The 25,830-nt window shown below is 34.7% G+C and overlaps 1 protein-coding gene across 1 annotated transcript in view; it reads left to right on the forward strand.

Moving 5' to 3' along the window:
• The window catches only part of LOC117316456 (oxysterol-binding protein-related protein 1-like), a 135,643-nt gene that overhangs the window by 100,244 nt on the left and 9,569 nt on the right, over positions 1-25,830 (forward strand). Inside the window, exons 16-20 of the mRNA XM_033871042.1 lie at positions 2,561-2,636; positions 19,146-19,280; positions 21,281-21,378; positions 21,746-21,922; positions 24,195-24,273. Coding sequence (XP_033726933.1) covers positions 2,561-2,636; positions 19,146-19,280; positions 21,281-21,378; positions 21,746-21,922; positions 24,195-24,273 — 565 coding nt within the window. The remainder of the gene's footprint in view (positions 1-2,560; positions 2,637-19,145; positions 19,281-21,280; positions 21,379-21,745; positions 21,923-24,194; positions 24,274-25,830) is intronic.

The following is a 25,830-nucleotide window of genomic DNA, read 5'->3' on the forward strand; positions in this document are numbered from 1 at the left end:
TTGGATATCGCTCATATTTATCTGGTAGCATCCCTGTGGGGTAGGGATTAAAAATTGTACAAATGATTGGGCTGATTTCCCGGGGGCCAGATAATGAGGCCAAAACGGGTCAATTTGGCTTAATTAAATAAAACGACTCCTTCTCTGAAACTAAGCAATGTATATCACTCATATTTGACTGGTAGCAGCCTTATGGGGTATGCATATAAAATTGTATAAATGGCGGGGCTTACCACCTAGGGGCCTGAGGGGTGTGGCCAAAAGGGGTCAGTTTTGCTAAATTGATGTAAACAACTTCTCTGAAACTAAGCAAGGGATATCTCTCATAGTTTTCTGGTAACATTGTTATGAGGTAGGGAATCAAAATTGTACAAATGGTGGGGCTGAGGGGCGGGGCCAAAAGGGGCCAATTTGGCTAAATTGATACAAACAATTAATTGTCTGGAAGAAGGCGGCGGATTTCTATCATATTTGATTATTATCATCCTAGCTAGGGATTCGAAATTGGTAAAGCTTTTCCCACCATTGAAAACTGATTACTTTTGTTTTATCTGTGAAATCATTCAGATCCCCACCCGATAATCATACATAGCCTTGCTTGGCATCAAGAGATGAACACAATCCTGATGTAAAAATAGGCCCTGTGTTCTTTCCCCTCCTCAAGGGACTTATAGTTTCTTTAAACACAGTCATATTGAATTGGTTTCAAATATGAAAGTTTTCTTCAATACAATTGTATTTTGCATGTTAAACACTGTATATTTATATACAGTACCTAATCGGCTAGTGTCTACATCTTAGTGGTAAATTGAAAAACAACAAATTACAAATCACAGTTTATTGTTAATATTGATATTGGATCTAGCTATTAAAATAGATGGAATTGATACCTAATTTTGAAGTAATTCTCTTAAAAAATGTCTTTGTTGAATAAAAAAGTAATAATTTTTAAAAGTCGTCAATCTAAATTTTGATATTATTCTAAGATCAAAATAGAAAGGAATAAGCAATTTTTTACAAGATATTGAAACACATTGCACACTTTCAACAAAAATGTAGCAGACACTCCTGTATGTTCAATACATATCGTGTATTGTTATAGCGTATCTAAATGTGTATCATATCGTTTCGACCTTTCTAATACCTAGGCCTATTAGGTATAAGTTGGTTTTAAACACATAAATGCAAGTTTTGAACTTCTTAAGTATAAGGTTGGTTTAAAGTATGAATGTTAACGACATGTACCTAAGTAGAAGTTGGTTTGAAAAAAAAAATGTTTAACTACTTAAGTAGAAGTTGGTTTGAAACTTGAAGATGGTAAAAACCATTATGTACATCGGAACAGTCTAAACCATTACATTCATCAGGACTGTGAAAACCATTTTGTCCAGTTGGTTTGACACACTTAAGTAGAAATGTTTCATCATGTTGATATCAGTTTAATTTCTATTCTTGCTTTATTTCAAATATCACCTTTTACATCTGAATAACGCCTCCTGCAGTACTTTCAGTTCTTTGATTATTCAAAATACCTGATGAAGCCATTGCATCAAATACCTGTATGCTTGTTACATCATAAATATTTATGTACCATTGTGATGTAATTATACTGTGGAGACGACAAAATTGTGTAACTGCATTCATGACTGCATATGTGCAGAAACAATTCACCTAGCTATTTCATGGTTTTGTGCCGACTATGCCTATAGTAATTTTTTTTTTTTTCATTAAAGAAGTGATGAAATACTGAAAAATTTTGTTTTATGGTTTCGTTTTCTTAGTATTAAATTCATATTTAGATAAATATAAGTACTTTTTAAAGGATGTCCAAACAAGTTTTTTATAGGTAACAATTAAACATTATTTTTATGGATGACATCATTATAAGGTCAAGGTCATTTAGTTACTGTCATGTATGTCAAGGTCGCTATATGTTGCTGGCATGAAAGTCAAATTGAAGTCCTATATGTTAAGTTGCTGTTTTGAAGTTCAAGGTCACTATGCTTATCGTGAATGTCAAGGTTTTAATACTGTAATATAAAAACATTTGTCAGTGTATAATCATTTACTCTGATTGTTTTATTTAAGCATTGATGTCATTTTTTTTTTTTAGTTTCATCGGGGTATGAAACAAATTTTGTTTGCAAACTGTATGAATCCACATAGCGGATTCTTACAGAAGTTTGCAAACAAAATTTATTTCATACCCCGATGAAACTAAAAAATAATTGACATCAACGCTTTTAATTAATTTTTGAAAATGATTTTCTAATTTAAAACATGTTTTATGTACAATTTTACTGGTTTTAAATGGGATTCTTTTTCTCAAATCAATACGCAACGTTAATTGTCGTATTGTGACGTCACATTTTTCGCGCCATTCTCGGAATTTCTTTCATAGAAGAATGAAAAGAATTTTTCGACCAATCACATTTGAGTATTTACTATGAAAACGAAGAAAAAATAATTATTAATATTTAATCTATAAATTATGTTGCATGTCCTCATCATTAACATCATGTTACTTAAATTGTAAACTTTATTATAATCTTTTATCCAGGAGCAGGCTTCCTGTCCCAATGTTCGACAGAAATGACTTCAGTATATGGAGTATACTCAAGCAGTGTATAGGCAAGGTAAGAAAAATTACTCCTCAATATTTTGGTTTGGTTTATTTTGTTTTCATGTCCTATTAACAGCCAGTGTCATTCAAGGACGTGCCAGGTTTTGGAGGTGGAGGAAAGCCGGAGTACCCAGAGATAAATCAACAGCCTGCAGTCAGTACCTGGCAACTGCCCCACGTGGGTTTCGAACTTGCAACCCAGAGAAGAAGGGCTAGTAATATAATAAAGTGCTGGGACACCTTAATCACATGGCCATCGCAGCCCCAATCTGACTGTCTGATTTGTACACCAGTTGATCATGAGGAACCTGAAAGTTTATGTTTGTCGTCCAATTAAATAAGCTTTATAATTACTGAGAACAGCTTTTTTCAGATATTTTTGGCTTTAGCATGAATAATCTAATATTCTATTTGGCAGTTCAGTACCTGGTATATATTTATATCATATCTATATTTAACACAGTACAATATGACATGAAATTCAAATCTTAACCTTTGGATCAACATTGCACTGGCCACCAGACCCTAAGTTTTTTTTTTGTTAAGAATTGCCAAGCTAAATTCTAATACCAGATTATCTGCCCCTAGTTTGAAACTAGAATCAGACATATCCTAGGGATCAAAATCATAAAGCTCAATTTTATTTATAATTTTAATATTCTAGAGACAAGGGGCCAGTCTACATGTATATATACAGTGATCATGATCAATCAACAATTTATTTGCACAAGTCTTTTTCAACTTATTACAAAAAAAACACGGAGTCAGATAATGTTAAACTTAGAATTCTGTGAGTCCTGAAATTTTGTGAGTAGAGGACTGGGGACTTGTATATAAATTATATCACTGAACTTATACAATACTAGTACATTAGAGATTGTGTTCATAACCAGATCTATGATATGGACACATAACTGATTAGAAGCTCTGACCAGGCCTCAAACTTACAATTAATGGCACCTTAAATATAATATTTTTGTTATATATTAATCTAGATACTTTGTCTTGAGCACCAAAAATGTTAATTATAAGACGTTATTTCGAATGTTGTCCTACCATGTCATACTCCAATCATGATTTTTTTTTTTTATTAAGACACATATGTTATACGTACATGTATTGCTATTTCGATAGCATAAAAATATGTGGTGAGGCCCCAAAAGGGCAACTTTGATGAATTTTTACTTTAGAACATTAACCCTACTCCTTTGTTGATTGCAACCATATATTCATTACGAAACATCATTGGGGAAGGGCAATCATAATTTATATGAATGATGCTGCTCCAACCATGGGGGAGAAAAATGGGAATTAGCTGAAATTTTGCTATGAAATGCTACTTCTCCTAAATGCCTTCACAGATAATCTAGTATTAGAATTAATGGAGCAACTTTACCAAAAGAAACTGGCTGCTGGCCAGACTAGATGTATGTATATGTGACCACAGTAATGGTCTGTGGATATATATAATGATAAAACCACCACCTAAATCCATGAATGTTGTTATAGTGGATCGATGGGTTAAAAATCAAATAGAAGGATTAAATAATGTGATGCACATCTAACCTGTTCTAAAAATATAAGCAGTGAAAATTGACTCACTAAAACAAGTGCTACAATCAGAGAGCCAATCAGTGATGGTAGGGTGATATTTGTAAGCTGTAATATACAGTACAGCGCTAGCGGACACAAAGCTTTTATCGGTTCTTCCTATCTAAACTGATAAAAGGTTATTTGATAAAGATAATTATCCGGGGTGTTAAGATGTTTGGATTAGATAATGGTACTATATCTCAATAACGAAAGCCAGATGGAGTTTAATAGACCTGTGGTCCTTACAAACACCTAATGTAGAAATCACTGCAAGCTTTAGGTCTTCCAGCACCTTAATTTGGTACGCTGGTATTCGGTATTGTAACATGGAGACTTTGATTAAGTCGCTATATCCTTTAAAAGCAATATAGAATGTATGCAAGATGTTTTGCTGTTTTTAAGTGTGGAAAGGATTATTCTGAATGTAATATTGAACATATTTAGACTTTTGTCAGCAAATGTATATTAATGGGTATCAGGTGGTTGGGTGGCACAGTGGTAACACACTTTGCCTTTCACCAATGCAAGGTTTGATTCCCCGATCGGCCGTGAAAAGGTAAGGTCACCTGCCCGATCTCATAGGTTTTCCTGGGTACTCCGTTTCCTTCCTAGGTATTAGAACCCTCACATGCTTGCATCCAGGCCAAAATGCATGATTAAGATCATTTGATATAACTTGTTTCACATTTGTTGTAAAATGAATAAAGTTAACAAATGTATTTATCTTTACGCATTAATGTATGATCCCCCCAACTCCCACCCGCGGTGGCCGAGTGGTCAAGGTGTCCCGACACTTTATCACTAGCCCTCTACCTCTGGGTTGGAGTTCGAAACCTACGTGGGGCAGTTGCCAGGTGCTGACCGTAGGCCGGTGGTTTTTCTCCGGGCTTTCCACCACCCCAAACCTAACCCCACCCCAATGGCATCATGTTTGCAGTGAAGATGAATTCAAACAAATGGACCCACATAATGTGTTGCATTGACTGACAGGAATATCCCTATAATATACACCTGTTGTATCTGCATAATTACGCCGATCCATCACAGGGTACATGTACTACCGATACCATTTTCAGTAGCTTGGTAGATTATATCAGAACAATTACATGCTGGTAGTGGTACTTATTTTTGGTAGCTTGAGCGTAATGCTGGTACTTACGTTAATGTTAGATAAATGTTGATGAAAGGCAGGTTTTAATTTAGTCCTACTCTGGATAATTATAATGTGGTACTTGGCATTTTTTCTCATGTGTTTAGTGTTTAGTAACTATTTGTATGTATTTAACACTTTGAATTACTGACAAGCGTCCATTTATATCCTGTACGTCTAACACATTATATTACAAGGTAAGTTTGAAGTTTTATTTGCAAGATGACACTATCAGTAGCTGTGTTTGAAGACAATTCTAATAGAATGATATCTTGATGTTAAGAAGATTATAAGTAAGAATTTTCAATATTTCAAGGGCTTATTCATTATCTTCCTTTTTTTTTTTTTTTTTTTTTATTATTTTGATATGAATAAGGATGAATCTGTTGTCTGAAACAGCATAAGCATCATGTTATATGTATCCTGAATTTAAGGAACAGGAGACTCCATATTTAAAGTTATGGTGCCTCATGGATTGAGATAGTGGTATTATATATAGTACTGGAAAATGAACATATGGATATGCAGTCAATTTTTTTTATCTAAAAGTTAGTGGGGATCATGAAAAACCTTCAAGATATCCCGAGTATTGAAGGTATAATCAAGTGTATTTTATAAAGATCTAATTACTGCCAGAACTGAATTTTTAATTGGAGTGAAGCCGAGTCTTTGAGTTCTGTTGTAACTGAATTGAAGTTAAGCAGTCAACAGACTTCAAGTTATAAGAGGTAACAAGGTTTGACTGTATTTCAGTTAGGTGGGTGAACTTTTTTTCTTTTTTTTTCTCTTTGCTATATATGATCATTCATTAATTGAACAGTCATTTCTGGAATTGTGTTGATAAACTTTCATTTTGAAGTGATTCTTTTTATATACATTATCCGACCAAAATTTAAAGTCCACTGTGCACTTACATGTACAAAAAAACCATGTTTCCATACAAATCTTGGGGGGGGGGGGGGGTTACATACCTTAATGTAGTAAAACAATTATTCTTCCAGTTAGTCTATCATTGAGACTGGAGATTATATTGCCAGGTCATTGAGGAAGAGATGTTTTATGTGTGTCAATAAGCACACCCTTCCTCTTTTCCTAAAAAAAAAGTCGAGTGCACTTATAGGGGAAGGTACACTTACAAGGACGAATACAGTAATTCAGTTTTCACAAGGGGAAGGTATATAGTTACAAGGACGAATACAGTAATTCAGTTTTCTCAAGGGGAAGGTATAGTTACAAGGACGAATATGGTAATTCAGATTTCTCAAGGGGAAGGTATAGTTACAAGGACGAATACAGTAATTCAGTTTTCTCAATGGGAAGGTACGCTTACTAGGATGTATACGGTAATTCAGTTTTCTCAAGGGGAAGGTATATTTACAAGGATGAATATGTTAGATAAGATTTTTCAAGGGGAAGGTAAACATGCTTACAAGAATGAATATACGGTAATTCACATTTCTCGAAGCAAGCATTTCAGGTACTCATTTCTACCAAAATACGCTGTGTTATTCTACTCTCAAGCCATTGAATAAATGTGCGGACTATTGGATATATATATGTTATGTTCCACTAGTCAGGAATATAACCTTCAGGTCTTTTGATTGGCCAAGAATTTGAACTTTGACCCAAACTGCAATTGTTCTTGATGTGATCAATAATAGAATGACGTTACATCACTGGATCCCGGCCATCACCTTTACACCTTATTTGTGTACACAAAATAAAACTTGGCCACATTTTCCCTTTGATTCGTGCCGATATTATTGTGATAGAAACAGGTCACACGACTCGTGATTTTTGGATATAGAATTTATTTCACTTTCGTAAGTTATTTTTTAAACGTTACAAAAGACACTTGCTAAGTTGTCTTTTGTAACTTTAAAAGAAACTTACTCGAGTGAAATAAATTCCATATCCAACAACCACTCATTGAGTATAACCTCTATATCACCAACTTAAATTTCAACAGATTCTGTAGTCTGTTCAGGTAATCAATTTTCAAGTTGATTTTACCCAACCAACTGAAGAAAGAGACCATAGGTGCAAACTTTATTATTGTGTATCAATATGTGATACTGTGTAGACTTTGCACTCTGGCTTTTCAATAGTAGCATCATAGCATGCACTTACCCATTCTCTCCATGAGGGTTTTAAAAAAATCAATACCAGCCCAAAAATTGATGCAAAATACCAGAAGATTAAGTACATTCTAGTTCGGAGAGATCTCTTTCATCTTCTGCGGAATCGTAACAAGGGATGATGAATCCGAATCGTATTGTGTAGGAATGAGGTATCGACGGAATCCCGCAGCCAGGGACTCGGTCCTTCCTTTACAGGCTCAGAGTCAGATAAGTGGGTTGTACATTGGGAAAATAATGATTAATGATTAAAGAATCTGTTTCCAGAATGTTTTATGAAAATTGTTGAGATAAACAAATACATCATGGTTGATTTGTACAAAAACATTCTAAAATGGATATTTCACTTTCTGTTTTGTAAGAGATAAAATGTCAAGTTTCTAACATTATCTGTGTATATGGATTTTTGTGAGCTTTTCCTTTTTGGAAAGATACAACTGAATTATATACTAGACTCTTTTTGGGGAAACTATACAGATAAGATTTAGAGATTTAAGACAAATGTTTTCTAAAAGGATTTCAAAATTTGTACATTATAACTCATCATGTGTATGCATTATGATGAATTTTTTGTAAGGTTTGATCGTTTTGAGGCCATATAATCGACAAGATTTATATGTAGGCATGGCGATATATATCTCGGTCTATCTTCTTGTCAAATGATATGTTATTTATTTAAATGCAACATCTCTAACAAAGAGTAATTATGATAGACTAAAACAAAACTGTACATGTGGATAAATAATTAATGGCATTGCAAAGAAATTCCGTTGTGCTTAATTGCTATGTTTTGTATGCACTATTTTCTATCTAAAAAAACAATCATTATTATGACAATATTGTGACACTTTTTTTTTTTTTTGTTATAGTTAGATATTTCTATACTGTGGGGCAATTTTTTTATGTGTTTATAAGAAGCAGTTTATACTGAAATAGCATCTTTAAAATAAAAAATAAATTATTTCGAGTCAATGCAGTTTATACTGAAATAGCATCTTTAAAATTAAAAAAATGTTTATCTTGAGTCAAAAAAAGAAAAGTGAAAAGTTTCAGTTCTAAGGGTTATTAGCCGCGGGTTTGTTAAAAAAAATGATGTTCTAATTTTTATAAAAAAATGTATTTTGAGTCAATGCAGTTTATACTGAAATAGCATCTTTAAAATAAAAAGAATGCAGTCAAACAAAGAAAAGTGAAAACTTTCAATTCTAAGCCTAATTAGCTGTGGATTGTTGAAAAAATGATGTTCTCAATTACTGTCAGACAGAGTAACTAGTATATGTCTGGAACATATGGATGATCGACATACGTACAACTGAAATACAGCGAGTCATTTTAAATGAAGACATCCTGCGTCTTTGTTAAAGGTGAGCTGTTCTTGTACTGGATCCACTAAGTATATACACAAGGCAACTTAATATAAAATCGATAGCTTGTTAGTGATTTGGTGAAGGCATTTAAATCAGACTTCAAAGCTCAGTTATTGTGAAATTACATCATCAGGACTACTTAGACACAGAATGCATCCGGTGGGAGTTTTTTTCACTGTACATATAATACGGACATCTGCGTTTTGAGGAAAATATATTTGTTATATACATGTGAGACATCTGTTGGACAGTATTTTATCCAAAAAATACTGTCTGTTTTGCAAAACAGTGACTGCAGATATATTTATCAAATTCTTTGAAATGATTTGACTCTGACTGAAGATTTCATTTCATTTTAGTAGTTGCTGTACCTTGATATGTTAATTGAACATCTATACCCGTCTTTGTTATATTGGAGCCCCAAAAAAGATTCAAATATTTCCTGCCTTCCCTACACCACATCATGTGATCCATTTCCTCGACAAGAAATCGACTGTTGAAATAGATTAGTGTTTTGAATCAACAGATAAGGAAACGTCAATGACCAGGGGTTTGAATATATAGATAAATGTATTTATTGTCAAACTTTTATTTGATATACTTCACAGGGACTTGGCACAAATTTCCAACCCATTGTCCATATATGTCCCTGTGACACTCTTAGCATTTCCTTAATGTCAGCAAATAGATTTTTTTAAACGCAAATATGCAATCTGTCTTATAATCAACGCTATATTAAATCTATCTTTCTCTGAACCGTATTCCGAGTTTATCGCTTGGCAAATCGAAAAGAAGAGCATTACATGAAGCCAGGGTGTCTATATACATAATATTGTACTTTCTAATGTAGCTGTTTACCAACAAAGGCAAGTTATCAGGACACAGATAACATGCATGGTGGACTGTGCTGGAATTATATATGTTCAAGAACTGTTCTTGAACTTTTCTTCAACATTAAATGAGACAAACTGTTCAAACTTATTCCTGTTCAAGAACAGTTCTTGAATTACTTGTTCAAGAACAATGTGTCTCCTTTAATGTTCAAGAACTGTTTAAGCACCATTCAAGAACAATTCTTGGAGAATTTCTCCATCTGGAGATTCATTTGTCAGAGACATTTTGTAAACTCACTGGTCTTCACAGAATGAAGTTGAGTACTATCCTTAATTGTCATGATTGGACTGTCTCATACTGCATGATATTGGGTCTCGTGTCCCAATATACACATAGAGTTATGCCCCCTTGTTATATTTTTTTATATCATGAATGCCCATATTGGTCCATTCAAAGTATCTCTTTAAAGGCTATTTGATAATTTTTATTAAAATAGAATTTGCTAATCATCCTAATCTGTTTCCTTGGTAACAGCAAAGAAATATCACCATGATCAGTAGAAATGATTCGGCTCTGCGAGATAATTTTCAAAAACAAAAGTTATTGCTTAAAAGCATGCCCAAATAGCATTTGTCATGAAATTTATTTTTAAACTATAAAAGATAGGAAACTAATTGCAAGGTCTGAATGTCTTTCTGTTGAATGTTTCATGTCCTTACTTTAGATTTGTTACCATTATTCGTCAAAAAATTGCTTCATCAATTCCATCTTTAATCGGATGGAAATATCTGCTGTAGTTCGAAAACTTCAATCGGCAAACTGATAAGTTTGTTATCTCTCCAGAAGTCATTTGAGTCTTAAGATGGAAACAGAACATGAAAATCAATTTAATTTCAATTTAATTGACTTCATCATGACATAACTTTTTCTGTTTTCGTAGTTATACCGCTGTCAACAAGAAAGCATTTGATGGATTAATATTTCAATACTAACTAGTTCTGATAATTTTTTTATTTTTTTTGCTTATAAAAAAATACTAATCAAAGATTCTTGTATCATTACGTTGAGCTGAGATTGATACAGGGTAAAAATTTCACAATTCAGATCATCACAAATCTAATAATTTAATTGTTTGTGTTATAAACTGAAGGGGTCGAGATTTCTGCAGACATCGTTTTAAACTACTGCAGGAAATGTGTTGGTGAAAGTAGCAATCGATCCAAGAAACTTAATGCTGGAATACATTGATAGAATTGTTGGTCTACTGTGTGATTAACGATAAAATACGGGATGATTACTGACAAGTTAACTTGATACTAGAGACTGAACGACAGCCTAGTAAAATGGAGAATTTATAACGAAGGTTGTGGTAAAGTCAAGGCGTAGAGCTAACTGATGATTACTGACAAGTTAACTTGATACTATAGAGACTGTACAACAGCCTGGTAAAATGGAGAATTTATAACGAAGGTTGTGGTAAAGTCGAGGCGTAGAGCTAACTCATGATTTACTCCTTCTGTTATTATTGTAATAAGAGTTTTGTGACACAGAAACCGTGTTGTATGTACTGCCACGTATACTGTATGGGATCTTCAATGAGTTGTCATTTCATATGAGATTTTATAAAAGCAAGAATTAGAAGCATTTTGATTTGTGAGTTGTGGCACGAAAATAAGAACTTTGAGAGGAGTTTCGTAAAACCTCATATGAAATTATGACAAATTTAAGATAATTTTTGTCGCATAACTCAGAAAACTTACATTTTAACCGGTCTTGCGATATCAAAATGTGCATTTTAACCGGTCTTAATGTCAAAATGTGGATCCGAAGGCCTTAATCAAACGGAAGCAGCCATTTGTTGTGCCATTCACAATGCATGACGTCATGTCATTGTCCATATTTTATAGGTCGTTGTCACAATCAATTTTCGACTGGCACAGTCAATGAAAAATGCTCCGATATGATATGTATCTCGATACATAAAATGATTTCACAAAATTACAAAACAATAAGATAATTTTTGCTTTCCAGAATTTAATGTTTAAATTTGTTTAGATCTTTAAACATGTTTGTTTACTGTTTCTTTCCCGTCAACTGTTTTGTATGGGAATCCAAATTGTCGCCAAACGGGCGACTTCAATGTTGCAGGTGGTGAGACAAGTTTCCTCCTCTCGGCCATGTTGCTTTTTGTAGTAGGTTTAGAGAGCGCGCAAAGGGCGACAACTCGTTTATAGTAAGTAATTTAAGGTATCGCGATACTAAGTTTACGTATCGTGTATCGTATCGCGGTTATGTACGACGACATTTATCGTAGTATCGATATATCGTTACAGCCCTAATTACAATAGTCACAAACATTTACCAAAATGTTACACGGCCAAACTCCCAGGATAATAGACCGATTATGTGACAAATATATGATAGCTCTTCAGATAGTTCTGTCGGTTAGAGTGCCGACCGTGTAACCTCAGGTGAAGATCTGAGGTGTGTGGTTCGATACCCCCTACCTGTTGGTTTGTGTTTCTTGGGAAGCTGAGAAATGGGCCGGTCTGTGCTGTTGTGGTTGTGTCCTCGGGAAAGGCACTTTACCCTAATTACTCTGAATGGCATGTGACAGGCCTTTAGTATGTTGTTCAGTGAGGTAGCCACCAACTACTACAAGGAGATCTTGCCTCCAAATGACCCCGGCTGTTCATGGGGTGATAAATCCAACAAACACACAAGCTTCAGATAGTTGATGGTTTGGTTTGGTTTATTTGTTTAACATCCTATTAACAGCTGAGGTCATTTAAGGACGACCTCCCGTGATAGTTGATGGTATTATAAAGTTTGAAAGTTTTCTTCACTGCTGGTGCAGCAGTCTGTATTAAAAGCCATAATGTATTATTGATCATTGAAGTGTCACCATCTGCCGCATGTCAAATTCTTTTCATGTCGCTGTAATAATTGATAGATATGTTTATCTGAATATACATTTGTACAAAAAATTTCAGTTATTCAAAATAATTATGGATAAATCATGACTGAAAATGAATGATTTAGTGTTTTACTTGCAAACAATGTACTAGATAATAGCACAAACTGTCACCATATGTTTTCTGTTTAGAAGATATAATGTCAATGGGGACTCATAATCTGACCCCTGAGTATTCTGACATCCTGTCTAATCTGACCTCCAATATTCTGGCATAACCCTGTCCAATCTGACCTCCATATTCTGGCATAACCCTGTCTAATCTGACCTCCATATTCTGAGATAATCCTGTCTAATCTGACCACCCACAGTATTCTGACATAACCCTGTGTAATCTGACCACTCACAGTATTCTGACATAATCCTGTCTAATCTGACCTCCGGTATTCTGGGATAATCCTGTCTTATCTGACCTAAAGTGTTCTAAATCTTGTCTTATCTTGTCTATTCTGACATCCTTTCGAAGAATAGTGGGCAGATGATCATGATCACAAATAATCAAAAATTAGTAGAAAAAGCAATTAAAACTGAAAAATTAGTAGAAAAAACAATTAAACTGATCATTTATGACAATTTTGAAAAAGCAATTAAGGTAATCAAAATTGGTAAATCTTCCGCTTCAGGTACCGGTATTTAAGAAGTAGTTAATCTTAAATATTACAGAAATATTCTTTGGTCCTTTACAAGTGACTTAAGGAGATTAAAATATATTAGAAATGGTTTAATATTCTGTTTGTATTAAAAGGTATTAAGATATTGATAACATAAAGGCTAAGATGTGGAATAAATGTACTTGTGATGTAAACAAATTTTCTACAAAAGGGATTTTTTTTTTGCTAAATTTAGAAAAACGATTATGATTAATTGATTTCAAGTTACCAATTATCGATTCTGAAAGGGAAACAGATTCCCATCACTTTACATCTTGTCTAATCTAACACAAAGTAGAAATATCGGTTTGCATTGCTGCCATGGCATTAGGAAATTTATGTCTATCTAAGGATTGGCAATATGAGGAAGTCTGTATATCTTTATATTGAATTCTACTGGTATTGTAGGCTTTCATCGAGCTTGATAAAGAGACTTTCCGGTCAGCTTACTAAATGTTGTCCATAAATTTTTGGCTTCCAAGAGAGACTGTAAATGGCTCTGGTTATATTTAGGTATTGCAAAGAAAGTCACCAAGACATGAAGGGAGAAGAAACAGATTATGATGTCCGGGATCGGGAACATCCAGTGTCTGAAATATTCTGTCCATTGAGAGTTAAAATATAAAAATCAAACTTATAAAATATTGACAGAAAGTCTTTGACAAATATAGCATTTCATACCCATATTATATTGACAAATATAGCATTTCATACCCATATTATATTACCGTACTTATCCACAAACTCATAAGAGCCCCTCATTTTTCTGTGGGATCCGTTGTACAGATGTTTAATAGAGCATCCTACAGTAATGTCTTAGGTTTTATGATAGCTTCGTTAAGCTTTGTTAGAAATTACTTGATGGCTAAAAGGAGAGGATTGAGCCAATTTATTGATCCAGGCTGGTCTGATTATAGGGCTTGTTCACAGACTTTAATTGTAGCTGCTAAAATCGAGTTGAACAAACTTTATGTGAATTCGAAGTTGTGTCAGTTAGATGGTGATCATGCTGGCTTCTATTGTCGGTAACTGTACGTTTAGAATCATAGCTGATAAAAAAACTTGTTTCTGGTAGTGTTGTTAAGGATACATAGGCCTCATGAGTCTGTTCTGTTTAATAAAATATTGATCAAAATAGCCATGCAAAAAGGCCAAAGATGAAGCCAGATTATGAGATAAGTACGCCGACAGTCAGGGTACGGTAAATGTAGGCAGATTCTGTTAAAAAAATTTAATTAGTATATAATCAAAAAATCTTTATAAGGTAAATTGATGCTTGAAAAATATTATTTTATACTTAAATTGTGAAAAAGGTCTGATGAATTGTTCTGAATTAGTAAATTAAAAAGAATAAAAAAAACTATGTAAAAACATGTTGATAAATTGTCATTATAAATTAATGAAATTAAAAAAAAAATATCTTTTATAGTTTTATGCATTAGCCTTTTCATTATAAGTTACTAAAAAATAATGAAAAAATTCTTTTACAGTTTTATACTTTAGTCGAGTGAACAAACTTGTATTCGGTCAATGGATCAGTCGAGTCTTGATTTACATCAGCTGAACTGTTAAATGATTTTTCGTGTTATAGTCCTAAGTTGTTAAGTTTTTGTTATCCTACTGAAAGCAAAATCCAGCTATTAAACAGACCTTTAAACACTTTCTAGTAATTGGATGTGCATCATTGTATCCGGGTGATCAAAATGACTTCAAAAACCATTTGCTTTTAAAATTTGCTAGCCTGACTATTACATTATCTTAATCAATAAAATAAGTTTTTACAGCATGGATTGAGAATAATACAATTTGTGTGTTACGTTTTGAGAGCAACCTTTATCGAGTGACCAAAGTTGTATTATTGACCCCACCAGCCACATCACACGGCCCTTGAGATATTGACCATATCTTATAATGACAATGCCGATCCCTGCGTCATAATATGTTGAGTTAAGTTGATGTTTACTCTTAACAGAGGCCGATAAAAGAGCTGGGTGTCTGTAGGGGATTTACATTAAAGATAATTTTCCATTGTCAGCGGAAAGATAAATATTTCTCTTAAACATAAAGATTTTGGTCCCGTATTTTTAACGAAATACAATAGTTTTAATTTGTGTGTTCTGTATGGGTATATTGTATAGGCGTGATGAGGATTAATCTTAATGTTCAATATCAGTCTGAATACATATATGCTGATGTGGTGATGTGTTCAAGCCAAGATGAAGAGGTCAGGTTGGAAAAATGCATATACTTCCACGCTTCCATAATTAAAGGTTAAAGTCATTAAAAGTCTACTGGTGTAATTCTTGAAAAAAAAAAATTTTTTAATTATATTAGTTGGCCTTTTTTGGAGGAGCTAGGGGGGGGATAATTAAACACCAACTTATTTATCCATAGTGGGGGATAAGGAATACAAGTTTCTTTTTCTGATAGAATAGAGAAGAAATAAAATCAAAAACTAAATTCAGAGAAAACAAAAGTAGGTATAAAGCATGATTACTTAAATGGGGATAATAATGGCTAGAAATCTACTACAGGCCTATAGTTATAAATATGTAACGAACGATTCTCCACTATGAAACAGAAGGGATAGAGAATATGCAAAACAGGTTGGCATGAAAAGGCATTGAAACGGGTAGTCAGTGTTGAAACGACTGCTGTAGGAAGTGGCAACGATGCAGGTTTATTCCAAAGTGTTTATAGCCTTAATATAGCTGTAAATTAACGAGTTTACGATGTTACTTTAAGGACACATGGTAATCACTGGTTAAGTTGACTATAACGAGCCCAGTGGTGTACGTGTCTAGTGTTTTTATCTGAGTTACATATACGTCACTGGCATTCCGTTTCACATTTTCACATTACGTCATGTAATTACTCTGTAGCTACAAGGTATATTGGAAAATATAAAACATTTTTTTAGCCATTTCAAGGTCATTCTAAGGAAGGAACATGAAATTGTCCACAAATTGATGCATGAGATTTTAAAAAATAAGAATAATGATTAAATAGAGGTTACACAACGAGTGGTTGTTTGATATGGAATTTATTTCACACGAGTAAGTTATTTTTTAAAAGTTACAAAAGACACGAGCTTTAGCGAGTGTTTTTTGCAACTTTTAAAAAATAACTTACGAGTGTGAAATAAATTCCATATCCAACAATTTCGAGTCGTGTGACCTGTTTCTACCACAATAATATCGGCTTGAATCAAAGGGAAACGTGGCCTAGTAGAATTTCGCGTATGCAAATAAAGTGTACCGGTAACGTCCGGGACCCGGTGATGTGACGTCATTAGATTATTGATGGCGTCAATAACAATTGCAGCTTGGGTCAAAGTTCACTGTGTCAGCCAATCAAAATGCGTACAGAGTTTATACCACGTGTGGTATAAACAGATTGTTAATCAACAGGTGTGATGATTAACTGATGGTCTGAGAGTTGAATAACACACCGTATTGTGGTAGAAAATGTGATAACCCTTCAAATAAATACAAAATTATTGAAATTTTTTCAATGATTCATTCTTGTGTTTTGACCTTTTGGACTAATGCAATTATTGTAAATGTGTCCATTGTAAATTACCATATTTAGCCAGCTGTAATAAGTCCAGGGGCCTACACACAACCTTCACTGAAAGCAAGGATTGGGCTTATTTCAAATCAATGAAATATATAAAGTGTTTGTCAGTATCTTCAACAACCATGGGTGGGCTTACATTTTGTAGTATGTGAACCTGGGGCATGGGCTTTACCAGACATGGGTTTATTACCAGACATGGGCTTATTACCAGGTATGGACTTATTACGACATGGGCTTATTACTAGAAATGGGCTTAATACCAGACATGGGCTTATTACCAGATATGGGCTTACTTCAATACATGGGCTTTTTGCTGGATCACTGCTATTTGGAGAAAAATAAAATATAGATTTATGAAAGGTACTTTGTGATATTCATATTTATTATTTATTCAAGATAGGTTATAGTCATGAATTTTGTTTAAAACAAAATTCGAATGAAATTTTAAAAAAGGCAAAATTGGAATTAAACCTGAAAGCTGATGACAGTTAATATCACCATCATGCATTACAATTGATGTCGCAATCTTGGTAGCTTAGTTTAGCGAGGCAGAAGGATTGGCGACAGTGACATCATAATGATAGGGTAGAAATGTCAGTGAGGCCTTGATCACCCACTGGGGACACCAGTCTGTCTGTTTGTCTCGGTCATAGCATTAATTGGTCTAGCAGAGTGATACCTAATGGCAGCCATCGGAAAATGTGTGCCAAACAGAGTTAGGCCCTGAGGGCAACCAGAAAATTAAAAGCTTAAAAGAGAAAAAAATACAAAAACAAAAGAGTAGTTGAAACTGCTTCTAACTAGGAAGCAATCCTGCCTCTGAGAGGGACTGTAATACACTAGCTAATAGAGATCATCTCTGTTAAGAAACCACTTTCATTATTAGACCATGGCCACCAAATTTATAAAATTGAGACATACTTAGAGTCCGAGACCAGAGTCTTGTTAAAAGACCATCTGTGTCAAGAGACCACTTCTTTCGAGAGACCACCTGTGTCAAGAGGCCACCTGTTGTTAAGAGGCCACATGTGTCAAGAGGCCACCTGTTGTTAAGAGACCACCTGTGTCAAGAGGCCACCTGTTGTTAAGAGACCACATGTGTCAAGAGGCCACCTGTTGTTAAGAGACCACCTGTGTCAAAACAAAAGGCTATCTGTTTTTTAAGAGACCACCTGTGTCAAGATGCCACCTGTTTAAAGAGACCATCTGTTGTTAAGAGGCCACCTGTATCAAGATCAAGGCAACCTGTGTAAAGAGGTCGTCTGTTGTTAAGAGACCACCTGTATCAAAAGGCCACCCGTGTAAAGAGGCCATCTGCTGTTAAGAGACCACCTGTATCAAAAGGCCACCTTTGTAAAGAGGTCATCTGTTGTTAAGAGACCACCTGTATCAAAAGGCAACCTGTGTAAAGAGGCCATCTGCTGTTAAGAGACCACCTGTATCAAAAGGCCACCTTTGTAAAGAGGTCATCTGCTGTTAAGAGACCACCTGTATCAAAAGGCCACCTTTGTAAAGAGGCCATCTGTTGTTAAGAGACCACCTGTATCAAAAGGCCACCTTTGTAAAGAGGCCATCTGTTGTTAAGAGACCACCTGTGTCCAAAGGCCATCTGTTAAAGAGACCACCTCTGTCAGGAGACCTGCACCAACTTTATAATTAGAGAACATTTCTATTAAAACAAGACTTTCATTAGGAGCATACCCCCATTAAGAGACCATATCTCAGTTTATGCTGAGACCATACCTGACAAGAGACCATATGATATTGCCTCAGTATTAAAAGACCACTCCTGTTGTACCATATTTGTACCATCCATGCAGACTAACTGATTAAGTTGTGGTATTTGTGAAAAAAAAACCTATATATAGATACATGTACTGCATTATCTTTACCCAAACACTTCCGTGAAGTTTTTGTTTTTATGCCCCCGGGCTGCCATTAACCAGAGGCGGGGGGTTGTGGCAAAAAGTGTTATCCATGTCTGTCTCATCCCATCCCGATGCAATATAACTGGCCAATTTCAGAAACTGATGCGATCTTCATCAAACTCTGTTTCTGGGTTTCAAGTGGGAGCAGGCCCATTTGCGTTGTACATGCAGACATTTTCTAGTTCCAATAATTTCTTCTTTTTTTTTTTTTTTTTTTCCTATTTCTTGTCTTGAGAACAAGTTTTAATAATTAGTTTTAAATCTTTTCAGAATATCCCAAGTAACTTTCTTTTTTTTGTGTACTTGCAGGAACTGTCCAAAATCACCATGCCTGTTGTGTTCAATGAGCCACTGAGCTTTATCCAGAGAATATCCGAGTACATGGAGTATACAACACTTCTGGAGAAGGCTAGTCAAGCCTCTGACCCAGCCGAAAGGTTTGCTGTAAGTGACCAATCTCAGATTACATTGTACCAAAGGGAGATAAATCTATAAATCGAAATTTGGCTTTGTCATACAGATTCATTTTGTATACATGTATTAAGCAAAAACAACCAGGAATTCCTGAACATTCAAATGAATCTGTAATTTTGACCCAAAATAGACAAAACGAGGGCAACATAAGAACAAAAACTATAGATTACCACAGATATCCACGATAAAGTACAAGGAGAATAAAACCAGGTGTTTCAGAAGAGTATCCTGTTTTATCAATGACACCTGCCAGTCATCTATCATTTGAAGCTTCTTTTTAGCCCACCATCATCAGATGGTGGGCTATTCAAATCGCCCTGCGTCCGTGGTCCGTCGTCCGTCCGTCCGTCCGTCCGTCCCTCCGTCCGTCCGTAAACAATTCTTGTTATCGCTAATCCTCAGAAAGTACTGAAGGGATCTTTCTAAAATTTTTAAAATGTGGGTTCCCATTTTGAGACCAATCGGAAAACAACATGGCCGACAGGCAGCCATCTTGGATTTTGACAATTGAAGTTTGTTATCGCTATTTCTGAGAAAGTACTGACGGGATCTTTCTCAAATTTCATATGTAGGTTCCCCTTTGTGCCTAGTTATGCATATTGCATTTTGAGACCAATCGGAAAACAACATGGCCGACAGGCAGCCATCGTGGATTTTGACAATTGAAGTTTGTTATCGCTATTTCTGAGAAAGTACTGAAGGGATCTTTCTCAAATTTCATATGTAGGCTCCCCTTGGTGCCTAGTTATGCATATTGGATTTTGAGACCAGTCAGAAAACAACCTGCCCGACAGGCAGCCATCTTGTATTTTGACAATTGAAGTTTGTTATCGCTATTTCTGAGAAAGTACTAAAGGGATCTTTCTCAAATTTCATATGTAGGTTCCCCATGGTCCCTGGTGTTGCATTTTGGGACCAATCCGAAAACAACAGACAGCCATTATTGCTAAATCGTAAATTTTATATATAGGTTCCCCTTGTTTGAAAAGTACTAGAGGGCTGTTTCTGAATTTACACAGATTAGTAAGACTTAGAGGAAGGGAAAAGTAGAGAAAAGATCAATCTGACATGGAACCTATAAAGATCATTCAATGGTGGGCGCCAAGATCCCTCTGGGATCTCTTGTTTTTTCATGAAAAGGTGATATATATTAAGTTTTCATGTACATTGCTCATCAGTCTATTGTGAACAAAAAACAAAATCATCAGTCTATTGGGAAAAGATTTAAATAAAATGTTCTTAATTCCATTATATTTTTTTTCATAATTAACTCAAAAGTATTGAATCATCTTGTTTTTTATTTAAGAATTTCCAATAATTATAATATTTATTCACTAAGACGTATTTAGTTGCTTTAAGGATTTTGGAAGACAATATAGCCCTCCGGGATGCTGAAAGGAAGATTTCAAAATGTTTTTTGTGTTTCAGTCTTGAAAATAATATTCTTCGCAAATCAATGAACCATTTGAACGATTGATTTGCTATGAAGTATCCTCAGAATCAAATATTACGTAAATCGGAAAGGTTGTTTCCCCCTTTGGTGTTTAAAGAGGTATAAATATGGATTAACAATGTATTTTATAATGAAAAAAAATTGCTTCATATCCAGATGCTGGGCCCTGATCATAAAAACTTAATAATTGCACACTAAAATTTAATTGGACAAGGAAAAGTAGATTGTACTTTAAGAAATTGATTGAGCAGAAAAAAAATTCAGAATTTTGGAAAATATTGGTTCATGAATCAAATGCATTCTTTACAAAAAAGAAAAAAAAAGATATTAATTATAAAAACGTAAATTGATAAAATCATGCTGTGACACTTGATTGAGTTGTTACAGAGTTAATGAAAAGAAAAACAGAGTTTCAAGTTATAATTAGGAAGTAAATTACATTATGATATTTAAGTAATCTTTATAATTTGGACAGCTTTTAGGGATAATTACTGAAATGAATCATCTTGTTTTACAGTATGTGTCAGCTTTTGCAGTATCAGCAATTTCCTCTAACTGGGACAGAATCGGGAAACCCTTCAACCCACTGTTAGGGGAGACCTTTGAATTAAACAGGTAATTACTGTAAAAGTAGATATTTTAGTGGTAATTTCATTTTATCGCTTTTCCCACTGGAAAACATTCCACTGAATTATGATTTGGCTATAGTTTCGGTTTATTGTTCTCTGACAGGCATTTAGGCCTGCTAATTCATCTGTTAGTATACATTTGGAAATGAGCAAAGAGGAAGTAGGTTCACTTGAGTCCTTGGAAGTAGTTTCATTTAACCAGTAATATATTTTGTTAATGAGTTCTGTGTTCCTATTTGCTGAAGCTGTATTTCTGGTTCCAATGGGTTGATGAAAAAGAATTTATGATGTTTTACTTTTTAGAGATTCTGATTTGTCGACGAAAAAGTTATAGTATGATGTTACATTTTTAGAGCTGATCTTGGGTTCCGATTGGTCGGGGAACAAGTGAGCCACCATCCACCTGTAAGTGCTTTCCTCGTGGATTCTAAACAGTTCAAGATCCACGGGTCCATCCACCCCAAGCTGAAGTTCTGGGGCAAGTCAGTTGAGATCAATCCAAAAGGCACGATTACACTGGAACTGACACGGTAGGTCATCACATGTTGTCAAATCATCCCTTACATAGACTATCATCATTTTTATGCCTCCGCCATGAAATGGGGTGTGTATAGTGTTATCCATGTCCATACCGTCCCGTCCCGATGCAATGTAACTAGCTAATCTCAGGAACTGCTGATGCGATCCTTACCAAACTGTGTTTCCATGATGTCAAGTGGCAGTGGGGAGCATTTATGTCTTAGAGATTTTCTAGTTAACAAATCTGCATGTCCTTATTAGTCCCAGGACCAGGGAAGGATGTGTTGATCGAGGTTTCTTTTTCTTCTGTCCATCTTTCTGCCACCCTTTAGCTTGTCCAATGCAGGCTCCATATCCTTCTTTACTTCATATAATGGGGTATGGGTCGACCTTAAGATGTGGCAGTGTGATGTAAAAGCAATGCAGGTGTTGTAATATCACAGTTCCACACATGCAGGTGTTGTAATATCACAGTTCTACACATGCAGGTGTTGTAATATCACAGTTCCACACATGCAGGTGTTGTAATATCACAGTTCTACACATGCAGGTGTTGTAATATCACAGTTCTACACATGCAGGTGTTGTAATATCACAGTTCCACACATGCAGGTGTTGTAATATCACAGTTCTACACATGCAGGTGTTGTAATATCACAGTTCCACACATGCAGGTGTTGTAATATCACAGTTCTACACATGCAGGTGTTGTAATATCACAGTTCTACACATGCAGGTGTTGTAATATCACAGTTCTACACATGCAGGTGGTTTGCATTGTGAACACAACGTTGCAAATGGTTAAAATTCATCTCTTCTGCTGGTGTTAAATATTTTTATTTCCGCAGATTCTGGGAAGGTAATTAACTGTTAATGATATCATGCTAGCGGTATTGACTATAGAAAAGAGGATTTATTTCACTAACTTCATAGGCTTCTGGAATAGGAATTAGACTTGGTGATGTAACTTAATTTCTTAAAGTGTAGGATTGTAATGTCAAAAGCAAAAAGAGAATGATTATTTTCAGGGTTTATGAGGTTTCCTTGTAATACTTATGGTTTTGTATGGTGGAGCGATGAAATTGTTGACCTTGAATACAATTAAAAATTTGATTTTGTCTTCATTCAATGAAGCAAATTAATACTTCAAATAATTCTGAAATGTGCTGGGATCGATTTATATCACTCAGTTTTTGTGAACCTTGGTAATTTGTCTCCGATGTTTATCATGATGTCTGCTAATTCCTCTAATGTTGCAATTTAAACATCATTACTATACCATATTTAACCTCAAATGAGCCCAGGCTCTCTCCTATGGTGAACCACTGTTCGCTTGCTATTTTGAAATTTATTTTTCTGTAAAAAATGAAGAAGGGGGCTTCTTTTCAGATAAATACAGTATAATTACCCAACATTATTTTGGAATACATCAATCATGAAATCCTTCTGGCCATCTTACATTCCTTGTCCTGATTTTGATCTACCGGTAAGGACCATCAATTGCACAAATGAAAGAGAAAGAACCTCGTTCCTAATTCTGGCATAGTTCATCAAAGGTCAAGGCCACTTGCTTAAGATGAATTTTTGCTGAATAATTTTCCTTTCTGTATTCAAACTGATTGACCGCTCACAACTGTATCTTGTGTGTGTGACCTTTTTTGGCCCTAATGACCTTTATGGCATTGATGGTTCATTAAGAATCTATAACTAACTAACCGAAGAAAAGAGACAGAAAAAAAAATGTTCCCATCCTTTTTGCTAAGACCCAAGAATGTACTGAAATCTATCTGGCAATAAGCCTGTGACTAGAAGTGATATTGGCCCATTCATTTCTATTGCTGTTCTGTAGAAATAACAATAAGTGATATTTCTTTGACATGACTTTGTGTCAGAGATCAGGTGCGGCCCCCTGGGCTTATTGCAGGATAAATATGATAACTAAATGTCAATGCCACTACAAGTTTTATGTTTGGATGTTCACGAATCTTTAACATCATGCTGGGATTTCTTGTGATGTTCGTAAAACTGGAAATTATATTGAGCTGCTAATCACTTATACAGATTAAGGATTGTATTACACAGCAGGTATGTCTGTGGGGTAAGGATTGTATTACACAGCAGGTATGTCTGTGGGGAATGATCTAGATCACTGTGTGATATGTCTAGACAAAGCTGTAAAAATAAAAACGTTATTGGCATGAAGCATTTGTCATGTAACCATAAATGAAGAAACCAGACAGTTCATTTATGTTGTATACCTGACCTTGACCTTTTGTTTTGCAGACACGGAGAGGTGTATACGTGGTCGAATGTCAACTGTTGTGTTCACAATGTCATTGTTGGCAAGATCTGGATAGAACATGTAAGTATGATCTAAAAATAGAATGGGCAAGTATAATCTAAATATAGAAGATGATAAATATAATTTTAAAATAGAATGGGCAAGTATAATATAAAAATAGAAGATGATATATATAAATATAATGTGAAAATAGAACAGGTATTTATCGAAAAATAGAACACGTGAGTATCTAAACATAGACAAAGTAAAATCTAAAAAAAGAGCATGTAATTAAGTATAATCTAAAAACAGAACATATAGTTTAAAAAAAGAACCGTACCTTCCACTTAATCGGGTAATGCTTAATAGGGTATTTTGTTTATTACAGTGAAAATTCAAAAACCAAAACCATTTTCTCTTGAATCATGTTTAAAAAAATCATTTAATTGGGTTGGAAAAGTTGTATTTTCGGTTATTCGTCTACGACAATCTGACAAAAAAAAATGGAAATGCTCCAATTTTCACGAATGTCATCACTTAATTCTGGGATGTAAAATCTTCGAAGCAGAAACCAAAACAATAGGTTTTGACCTGGGTCTGACATTGCTACAGACCTATTGATATCACTGCTATCTGTTAACTGTAGCAGATTAAAAGTTAGGGGTTCGCCACGGGGAAATGTGACGACACCAGTACATAGGTGAGTTATTAAACAGTAGCGAGCAGATAAAAGGACAGACGCCCGACGTTAGCTTATACTTCCTACTCGGGGTAAGGATTTAATAGAACTGGTTAATAAAAACACCAAATTGGATTTTGTGTTGTTTTATCAGTGACCGCCATGGTCAGTGTCAAGGCCGTATCTATACCAAAGGAAACGACCCAAATAAACTTGGTTTCTCTGTGCTAATTGGCAATTGAAAATGAAATGGAATATTAAAAACTTCATAGCGAACAAAAGAATGCTTCTGATAAACATTCGGGATTTGATAGAATGCTTCTGATAAACATTCGGGATTTGAGTTGTAGATGTAGGCGAGTCACCCAGTATACAAAAAACAAACAAGCTGTAAGGTTTTATTATTTTAATACACATAGTTTTATACAATAAAGAATAGTAATCTGACAATTTGACATCAGTAAAAGGACAAACAAAAACACTGTTTATTAACAATAATAAACGCAAATATTTTCATCTAAAATCGACCCAAGTCATTAGACAACCATTACGAACCAAATCCAAGATGGCAACGTGCATTTCGGCTTATTGCATAAGTTGGTTAATCATGTGAAAGCCCCCACAAATAGGCAACCCAATTAAGCGAAATGCACTGTATATCTAAAAATAGAATGTGTGATTATATTTATAAAAATAGAACGTGTACCTATAGGTCTGATATCCAAAAATAGAACATCTGAGTATAATATCCCAAAAAAATACACATGTAATTTATAATTTCCAAAATTGGAACATTTAAATATATTATATCTATTAAATGCATGTTATTCAGAAATAGAAAATTTCAGGGTATTGAATCATGTATATGCTATATAAATATATTCTGCTCGCATGTCCTTAAGAAGAGGTAACTTATAGAGGTTACACAATGAGTGATTGTTGGATATGGAATTTATTTC

This window comes from Pecten maximus, chromosome 18 (assembly GCF_902652985.1).
Source record: "Pecten maximus chromosome 18, xPecMax1.1, whole genome shotgun sequence".
In the NCBI taxonomy this organism is placed as follows: Eukaryota; Metazoa; Mollusca; class Bivalvia; order Pectinida; family Pectinidae; genus Pecten; species Pecten maximus.